Source organism: Dipteris shenzhenensis, chromosome 7, assembly GCF_047967505.1.
Source record: "Dipteris shenzhenensis isolate YYH24624 ecotype China chromosome 7, Dip_SZ_1.0, whole genome shotgun sequence".
Taxonomy (NCBI): domain Eukaryota; kingdom Viridiplantae; phylum Streptophyta; class Polypodiopsida; order Gleicheniales; family Dipteridaceae; genus Dipteris; species Dipteris shenzhenensis.
Genome location: NC_141602.1, coordinates 53,980,071 through 53,990,183, shown reverse-complemented (window position 1 = coordinate 53,990,183; position 10,113 = coordinate 53,980,071). Strand labels below are relative to the sequence as shown.

Here is a 10,113-nt window from a genome sequence, read left to right as displayed (position 1 = left end):
CAGTAGATCTTTAAACGCTCTCTCTCAAACAATAGGATCTCTCTCACAACTCAAGAAGCACTCAAATGAACTCTCTCTTTTCCGAAATTCTCTCAAAGAGATCTCTTTCTCTCAGGATCTTTCTTTCTCTCAAAGACGTAAATTCTCACTCTACGGAAGTGAATGGAACACTCAATCTCTCAATCTCTTGATCACTCTCACTCTCTCAAGAATCACAATGCCTCAGCGGAAGGCAAGGGATCTCTGATACCATGACAAAATATGAAGAGGGGAGAGGAGAAGAGTGGAGATGAGGAGAGAGGGCACAGCTAGAGATCACACCACAAACTGTACACTAGATTTAGTTGAAAAAATAGAATATATACAAACCCATTTAGGGTTAGGGTTAGGGGATCTAACCCTTTCCTTTATAGCACTCTATAAGGTTAGTGCTATGCACATATGATCACGTGATGGTGCTATGCACACATGATCACATGATGTTGAGCGTGAACTCTCAACAGAGATTTATATCAAGCCAAACCAGTAAGAGACAGTTGGGTATTCAAATCAGAAGAAGATTCATTACAAATAATGGGAAACACATACTGGCTCACAAAGCCACGATGCTATGAACTCAAAAAAACAATGCGCCAAACAATACTGAGTTCATACAAACATTAAACTCTTTCAAAAATTGTACACATACAAATGCACAAATACAATACATAAACCGATGTTGCCTTCGCGAGCCACCTAGAGACCATACTTTCCCCCACCTTACTATACCAACCTTGAAACAAATAGACGTGACAACAAAGTATTCCATCAAGTAATAAGTAAAGAATACAATATCAGAGCATTTGATACATTCAATGATGACAGTCGCATCTTTTCTAAAATTTTAAAAAATCCTAAAGCAACAGATGGACTACGAACAACTACACAGATCAAAGAAGGAATGCTAGTTGAATTATGTGCAAGCAACATTAACCAACAAGATGGATTAGTTAATGGCGCAGATGGAGTTTTTATGCACATGTTCGCCTACAACAATAACGACATCATGTGGATTCAATTTCAAAACCCAAAAATTGAGAATGAAACCTGTCAAAACAACTATCATGCATACACTACAAACATCAATCGCAAATGGATATCCATATTTCAAGTTACAAGGGAAACACAAATTAGCCTTTCTAAAACAAATATCCTCACTCGACAACAATTCCCGATCCAAGCAACTACTGCTAGAACTCTTCATAGAGCACAAGGTCTGACGATGGATAAGCTAGCTTTCTCACCAGCAAGAATCCACACGCATGGTCTTGCATACATAGCACTTTCATGTGTAAAAAACATAGAGAACCTTTACTTACTTCAGCCACTCCAACAACACCACCTCGTAGACAAAGATGCTCACGAAGAAATGAAAAGACTAACGACTCAATCAAAATGGGAAACATTGAACAACAAAATCCACCTACACAGACACAACTACACTAATACAATCTTTAAACACTAGGTCATTACATAAATACAAAGACAATATACAAGCAAAACATTATAAAAACTAGACCCTTTAATGTCATCATATCACAACAATATATGGGTCACAACTAGATCACATTTGGACTAACATACTTAACAAAAAAAACGACAGAGAATCCACATATGCATATTGGTCAAACCATTCTATGGTCTACATACATGTCGATAACTCCCTCCCTCAAACAACCCACCATCAATTCAACAAAAAACCAAACCTAAAAAACACTAAACAAAAAAAACTTTCATCCACAAACCCTAAACCATACACCTCCCGTTGACCTTATACCAACTCCACCCTTCTCAAAGCAAGGCCTTAGTGGACCCTCCACCTTGTTTTATCTTGCTAAAGATTTTTAAAATGCATATCTAAATATACCAAGCGTACACAATGATGAGGATGAGGAGAATATAATAGGAGAAGGCATTGCAAGGCAAAGGAAAAGTGAAGAAATTGTCTCATGACAAGCTCAAGCCCATTTCTACATTTCTCATATATGTTTTAGAGAATAGAGAATATGTAGAAAGCATAGAGCTCTATGAAACGGTAACACGTGAGAAAAATACTTAGCATGAGAGAGACATCCTTCTAAATCCAAAAAATAGTTTTCTTAATTGACCTAAAGATGCTATAAGCAAGGCGCACACTGCAGCAATTCTCCATAAGCCACAACCATTTCTCTAGGACTAACCTCTGTTTCCTTGGCTACACAAGGGTGTGTGCACGCACGCGTGGGGGAGAGAGACAGAGAGAGGAGGGGGGGGGGGGGGGGCTCCTCATAATTGACATCTTCTTTCCAATGAGGCTAAAAGCTCACACCTCAACACACCCTGAAAACTCATATTTTTACCATGCTTAATTTATTTTATTTTTTATTTTTCTTGTGGGAAGGAGGGATAATAAGTTACATAATAGATCTATTATATAATTGCATTAGAAACTACATTAGTATATCAAGCTATGTCGCTTCAAATCTACATAATAACACACTCTAGCCTTGGTCACCTATGGACATGTCTACATTGGTGACAATGTGCCGCAAGGAGTTCAAGCACTAGTAAAATAGAGAAGCTCCATATTCAAGAAGCAAGCAAAGGGCCAAACCCAGAGACAGCGAGGAACTTCAGTGGCCTTGAAACCTCCCCCTTTTACGAAAGAGCTCAAGCGCCATCTCTGACCAATTTCAAGCGGTTGATTATGATGTCAACAGTAAGCCCCTGCCTTGCAACCATTCCTAGTTCACACTTTGGCTCAGAAAAACTTGCAAACACAACCCAAGGCACCTGCATCTGTCTCAATACCAGGACATTCCAAACTCACTTCGACAGAGCATACCACCAGGACAACAGTCTAATCACAAGGAGTGAATGAGATCAAGAAAAGAGGACAAGCATAGACAGCTCCCTCAGCCCAAGAGCCAATCTTCTACAGCTACAAAGGCAAGAGCCAACCACCACCATTCCGAAATAAGTTGACTTTCAACATACAATATCATATGCACAAACAGTGTGAGCCTATACAAAGAGTTCTACAGCATTTGTTACACTTTCTCAAAGACAATTTACAGACATACAGAATGACCATTGCCTGCAGGGGCCAAGCTAAATGTAGGACCTGACCACATAAGAGAGAGCTCTCTCATACAAGAAATTAGCAGAGCTTAAGTTCTCTGCACCACCTGCCTTGTGGTCCAAATGGACATCTAAATAACGAACTTAAGCAATATCACCCAGGATTTTGTGGGAATAGGAAAACAGGGCACTCCAAAAATGTAACAAATGATTCAATACTTTATATCATATAAGCCATGTTACAAAGCATCCAGCCACACACACGACAACTTGTGATTTCCTGCATCTCCACAGATGTAATGATACAGCTCAATGCCTATGTCAAACTACTGCTATAGTAAGTCTCTGGCATCAAGTAGTTGATAAAACCATACAAGCGGTGTCATCTTCTGGATATTGACCTAATACAATCACAAAACAAGGAAACAGACCTCCCACAAACATGGCCAAAGCCTCAAAGACAAAACGCCGAGTACAATATGACTAGTGGTGGGTGGCTTGACAATTTCAGTAAACCTCACTGACATCAACCCTGTATATTCGGAAATTGTTATATGTCTAAAATATTGCATCGTTATGTTTATACCCATAGACACTGACATGTAATCTATGTCAGGCACTTTACATTTAGGCACAAGAATGACAGTTACATCTCGAATCATACATCTAATGAAGACCTGATAAAACAGTGGAAGTTAAAATTGAGTGTGGAATAAAAAACTGAACAAGACACAGACAGCCCTTTAATCTTGAAAGCCTTTTATAGACTAGTGCACCACTGAAGAGGATAGAAAAAAGTAGTGTACAAACAGCAATACATACACAGATGTACCATCTGCTTTTGAATACATTAGAAAATGCCCTGCATTAAGCAGCATGGCAAAACAGACTTGCAGCTTAAAATGGTTTGGCTGCGATCACTTGGTTCATCTCACAAAACTGACATGTCCTGAAAAATGACTGCAAGAAGTAATCATCCTCAATGCTCTGATGGCTACAAACCACAAGTATGGGCTGACCTAAAAGAATGGGAAACTATGCTCTTTCAAAATTCTCTCTTCCGCTCACCACTTACATAACAAAATGCCGGGAAATGAGCTATCAAAACAACTAAAGATCAGCCTAATGTTACTTCTTGACTAGCAATTGGTACAAGAGGATCTTCAGAAGCTTTTAAATGTTGCTGTAACACTTGCACTGCTTCCTCCACTTTCGCAGCCAGCGCCTCTGGAGACTCCAGTAGGAGAAGAAGCTCTGAATTGTCCATCTCCAACAGCATTCCAGTAATCTTCCCTGCAAGGTTGAACTGCACGAGATTTTTTTTTAGAAAACAGTTACCAAAGGCATGGTCTCTCTTTCCGACTACATCCCGGTGTTAACAGTAGACAAAGATGATGCCTCAAACCATCCTTGCACCAAAATAAAATGAGGTATGTCAGGACAATTCTCATTCATCTTGTCTTCATCTGCAGTTCCCCTTTGAATTGTCTACCTTCTCAAAAAATGTTGCAAAAAGATTTACCTGAAGTTGCTGCACAAGGGGGAATAAACGCTCTCCCAACATCTGTTTTTGTTGCTGTGGAGTGGCATTTGCAAGCATGCTGCTCCACTCAGCAAGGTTGCTTGACTGCCCATTCACAGCCGCAGCGGGTGGCATAACAAAACTACCTGAACCTGTCTGCTGCTGAGAGGAATTCATAGCTGGCTCCCGTCCCCGACCATTGGAGACGTATTTTGGAGGCTGCCGTGGTCGATGCTATTCACAATTACCAGGAGTTAGTGACTTTAAAAAAATAATGACAAAAAGCATTGTAAATCTCAATACAAGTTCCTCTAGGTATATTCTCACCTGCTGGTTCCTGGAAGCATCTTTGTATGTTACTTGCTGCTGCAGATGTGGTTGGTGTTGCTGTAAAGGTACCATCATGGGCATTGGTCCAGCCTGTGGATGCACCTGTCCATTTGCCCGATTCCTCATCTGCCTTTGTTGTCGTGGACCGGCAGGAAGCTGGAAGAAGTCACAAGGAAAAAACACAGCCCATTCAATCATTCCAGCTTGTCTTCAGCTTCTGAAGATGAATACTAACTGCATTCTCAGAACAAATAGCCTCAGAAAGTCTCTAATGAGGCAGCATACACGGCAATTCTCAGAAAAAGAGATGGGGAAATGCATGGAGGACTACCCACCACAGGTAAAGGAGGCATCGGCTGAAAACCTGGCCTGGCAGGAGTTGGCACAGCTGCTGGCCTCCACCCAGGCCTTATGCCAACTGGATACATGATACCCTGCCTTTGAGGCAGAGGAGGCACAACACCAGGTGGCGCTGTAAAGTACATAGGTGGGTAAGCAGCAGGAACAATGGCACCAGGAGGACCAGCCAACCCTGCAATTTGTTGAGCATAATGCTGCTCTAATTGTGCACGACGAACTTCCTTGCGCTGAGCCAAGGCAACATATATAGGTTTGCCAAAAAACATGCAACCTAAATATACCAAACAATTAGTAATCTAGCATTTCAGAGAAAGGAATATAGTAACCTGAATAATATGAGGTTTCATTAACCCCCAGATGCTTACCATGTGACTCAGCAACTGCTTTCATAGCCTCTTCTGGAGATGCAAAGCACACAAAACCAAACCCCTTGCTGACACCCTTCTCGTCTCTCATTACTTTGGCAGATATAATTGTTCCATATGACGAGAAGTGATTCCGTAGATAGTCATCATCAACTGCATCATCAAGATTCTTCACATACAAGTTTGATCCCTGCAACATATCATCTGTAATAAGTGCTGGTCACTTTTGTTAAAAACTTTTATCCAATGAAGACCTACGGAGGAGGTAAAATCACATGCTACATCTAGATCTTGACCTGATACTTTTGTATCCTCTCCAGTCGCTTCTCCTCGAACTGTCGCCGCAGTATTTGTTCCCGCTCTGCCTTCTTCTGTGCACGTCCAACAAAAATGGCTTTTGAACCTGGGCCAGAAAAAAATAACGCTGAGAAACATGACACTGGCTTTATACACGTGAATACACCATGTTGCTAAAATCCATAGTATCAAACTGCTTACCTAACTGAGCACCATTCATTGCCTCTACTGCTCTCTTTGCATCATCTGGACTTTCAAAATTAATAAAGCCAAAACCCTTTGGATTATCATTCTCGTCCTTCATAACGATCAGATTAGTAATCTTGCCAAATTCAGAGAATTTCTCTTTGAGTAATTCCTCTGTCACATCCTGGTCTAAATTCTTGACATATAAATTTGTGAACTTCAGTTCTGCTCCGGTTGAAGATCTCTCACTTCTCCTCACAAATTTTCCCACGTACCTGTACATCAAACACTAGACTTCTAAAAACTGTGAAGCAGATAAATACTCTGGACAGTTAGCAGAGAAGCAATCTACAAAAAATGACCTGCAAACAACGTGGGTGCCTTCACAAATTATCAGGCCAAACACCTTACATTTTCTCCACTGGTTACATCAACTGTCAATAAAGTTCCTCAAAGATAGATATCTGCGTTATGAGATTTTCAAGCTAAAGAGAAACCAGTAGGAATGAGGTTGGAATGAAAGACTGCAGGGAAACGAGGAACTTGTCTGCTGAACGTGTGCTAGGATAATTCATACTTAATTAAGCATCAACAAACACTTTATAAACAGAAAGGAATCGGCAAGTGAATGGGTGAATTGACTGACAGAAAATTGCAATCTGATTACCAGAAAACACATTTTTTTTAAAAACAAGATGTCTCCACTCACACTTTCTTTCCCTCGACCATTGTCCCATTGACCTTCTCAATAGCAAGATTTGCAGCCTCGTCGGTCTCAAAATGAACAAATCCATGGCCCCTGCTCTTTCCATCTTGCATGGCAACTTTGCACGAGAGAATTTTACCATATCCACCAAAAATATCATGTAAGGATTTATTATCAATGGATTCGTGAAGATTCTGCACACACAGTTGACACAAAGCCATGGTGGTTACTAAGAACCACAGAAGCACAACAAAGTTGGGAGATAATCAAAGACTTTTCTCAAGTGCTTCAAGCTAGTAATTCAAACCTTGATAAAAAGATTCCCTACACCGCTTTTACGGGCACTCGGATCGCGATGTGACCACATAATCCTAATCGGTTTACCATTTACTGCGACATAATTCAAAGCCTCCATTGCACGAACGGCTGAAAGTGGCATAAAATAGTTAAGGCACTAGTTAAAAAGTGACAGAATTCACTAACACAAGGACATGATGGAAACCGTACCTGCAGTTTCTGCCCAAGAGAGACGAACACGCCAAACCATGCAGAAGACAGGACAGGTTTCAAGAGTCAGAAATACGAAACTTGTCAGTAATCTCTAGTTCTTTCTCCCAAAGCTTTCACAACATCTTGGGAACATCAGTAGGTTAAATTTAAAAAACTGCTCAAATCAAGGGGTTGGCAAAAACAAGACACATGCATTAGCGCTTAAACAAACAGCAAGTAAGGTAGAAGAAGTATGCCCAGTCCAACTAAAATGGACCAAAACGGCATAGCCCCAATAGGCAAACGAAGAAGAGAAATCATCTGATATTGGACTGTTGTAAACGCCATAAGCTTGAATACAAAGTTGGATGAGAATCATACCATCAACGGAAGCGTTGTAATTCACATAAGCGTAGCCAAGGGAGCGACGTGAGACGGAGTCCCGACACACACGGATGGAAGCGACAGGGCCAATCTGGGAAAAGAGGTCGTAGAGCTGGGCCTCGGTAACTTCCGCGTCCAGGTCACCAACGTAGAGGGAGGCGGCAGGAGCGGGCACACCCGCCATAGCTCCTCGTCCCCTCCCTTCCAGAAGCTCTCTCTGTCTCGCTACGCCAAGCACGCCCGCTCTCGCTCTCTCTCAACCCGCGAGATGGGTAACAGTATCTGTTCTCCGAAAGGCTCAAACGGCGAATGCTGGCTCCAAGACACCCTGAAATCCTGAGTGTGCCGTTAATAAATTGAGGAAAGCCAATCCGCGACCAATCAGTCGCTCCAGTTCTCTAGATGACAAGGTTGCTCCTCTGGTCGTCCTCCTCGAAGCGTATGGAATGCCCGAAGGTCTCCGGCTCTAAGCTGTAAGCGTGCCAGTTGAAATTGGTGTAGAAGGGGGAAAACGTCCAGAGGGAGGGTCGTGGGCTGCCGCAAGCAGTCCTCGAACGAATGAAACAACAAACTCCGTCCACCAGCCCTAGAAACCCTCCCTCCACTTTTCTCTAACTTAAAATTAAGTTCCCTCTTCCTTATTGTCATTGGGAGGAAACTTACCCTAAATTTCGAGATCCAACCTCCTTTACACACTTGACCCCGCCCATGCCCACGGCCTAGATGCATTCATTGCTGCACCTTGGGCATGCGCAAACATAGTCTGTAACAGGCCGTCCCCATGTACCAGTTTAGCGGTGTTGCAGGGGAGCCTCACAACAACAGCGTGTCTGACTGCACCTCCTGCTCATTGTGTCGTTCCGAGGCCCTCTACCAAAACCGATTCATCGCCAATTGAAATAGAGTTGGCCCCTCTGCTACACGCACCAAACCCTCTGCCCCCCTTTCAAAGCTGGCCCCAGTCGGTTTGAATCTAATGTAGGAGGTCTAGGGGATACCCCCAAGCACCCCCCCAATTTGTCTCCCAAAGCTAGTGTGTTGCTGGTGGAAGGCCGCTTCAAGCCATTAAATTCAAAACCCCTTGAAAAGCTAGTCTAGGGGAGTATGGGGATAGCCTCTCTCTCTCTCTCTCTCTCTCTCTCTCTCTCTCTCTCTCTCTCTCAGGCTCTTCTGCAATGGCTTTAAGGTGACGTGGCTTCATAAAGCTTAACAAAAGGGGTATTTTTGCCTGACTCAGCATATCGGAGCACATATGTAGGCAAGGGCAGACAGGCAACAAATAACGAATGGAGAGATGGAGAGCTAACACATGACCATTAACTAACCGCATTACGATGAGCCTACATCTCTATCTGATCATGTGCCTGTAACTTTGATAAGATCCAATCAACTTCCAGCAAACATGTGCCCCTAATTCCAATTGCATCCAATCAGCAACACTCTAATAACAAGGAAGTCATGACTGCTACAACAACCTGTAAGATATTGTGACGTAGACTATGAAAACGTAAACCTTGGTGATATTCTTCGAATCATGGTCATCTCTTTCGAATTCATAGCGCTCATTATGGCCTAGAGTATGAAAACGTAAACCTTGGTGATGTCCTTTGAGTCATGATTGTCTCTTTCAATTTCGCAGCACTCGTCAAAGCTTGGTTAGCTTCTTAGACAAACTTATATATATTAAGTGTATGTATTTGTTTATTTATTTATTTATTTATACTTACACACATTCAATTGCAAGCATGCAAAAGCATGTGTATGCCCACATTCACATACATACATATATAGAAAGAGAGAGAGACAAGCACACATGCACATACACACATAAGCGCCTGTGCAACACATATTGATGTTGTTGCTAGCCTTGATGAAGTGGGTGTTGATGAAGACATAGCTACCAAATAGGAGTATGTGTGCTCTTGACCCTTGTATGCTTTGGATGAAATTTTGTACACTTTGTGCTCTACTAGAGGGCGCTAATAGTTGTAGTAATGGCAACTCGTTTGGAAGGAAAGTGAGCATCAATGTAGAAGTCAAGTGTGTTGCAATATGGTCCAGGGTGTACAAAAGAAGCTTAAGAACAAAGAGCACTTGCAGGGATTGTAGAAATAGAGACTAAATGGAAACTCAATGACAAAAATGCTCTATTTGTTACTTACAACTTCATAATTATCTGAATTAGTTTTTTGTTTTTCATAGTAGCAGATCAATATATTGATGAGAAAGAGAATGCTCCTTTGTCCCATGAGTTTTCCCCTTTAACAACTCACAATACTAGTTTGTCTTTGATTCATGGAGTTGCCTCATTATTAACTGCCTCCCCTCCACCATCTTTGGTAGGGTCTCATAGCCATATAGTCTTTTTGGGTTTT

General features: G+C 41.9%; 1 protein-coding gene across 2 annotated transcripts; it reads right to left on the bottom strand.

Annotated features, from left to right (window-relative positions):
* Positions 1–3,839: 3,839 nt before the first annotated feature.
* On the bottom strand, positions 3,840–8,403 carry LOC147900505 (uncharacterized). 2 transcript variants are annotated; one of them, XM_087376803.1, is made up of 10 exons: positions 7,736–8,403; positions 7,173–7,291; positions 6,869–7,059; positions 6,175–6,434; positions 5,973–6,079; positions 5,677–5,866; positions 5,287–5,582; positions 4,949–5,107; positions 4,622–4,855; positions 3,840–4,405 (listed from the first exon to the last, which is right to left on the bottom strand). In XM_087376803.1, the coding sequence occupies exons 1-10, from the start codon at positions 7,920–7,922 to the stop codon at positions 4,217–4,219; spliced, it is 1,932 nt and encodes a 643-aa protein (XP_087232929.1). In that variant the 5' UTR covers positions 7,923–8,403; the 3' UTR covers positions 3,840–4,216. The 2 variants fall into 2 exon arrangements, with proteins under 2 accessions (XP_087232929.1, XP_087232930.1); XM_087376804.1 differs by lacking the exon at positions 7,736–8,403 and adding an exon at positions 7,373–7,394.
* Between the last annotated feature and the right edge of the window lie 1,710 nt (positions 8,404–10,113).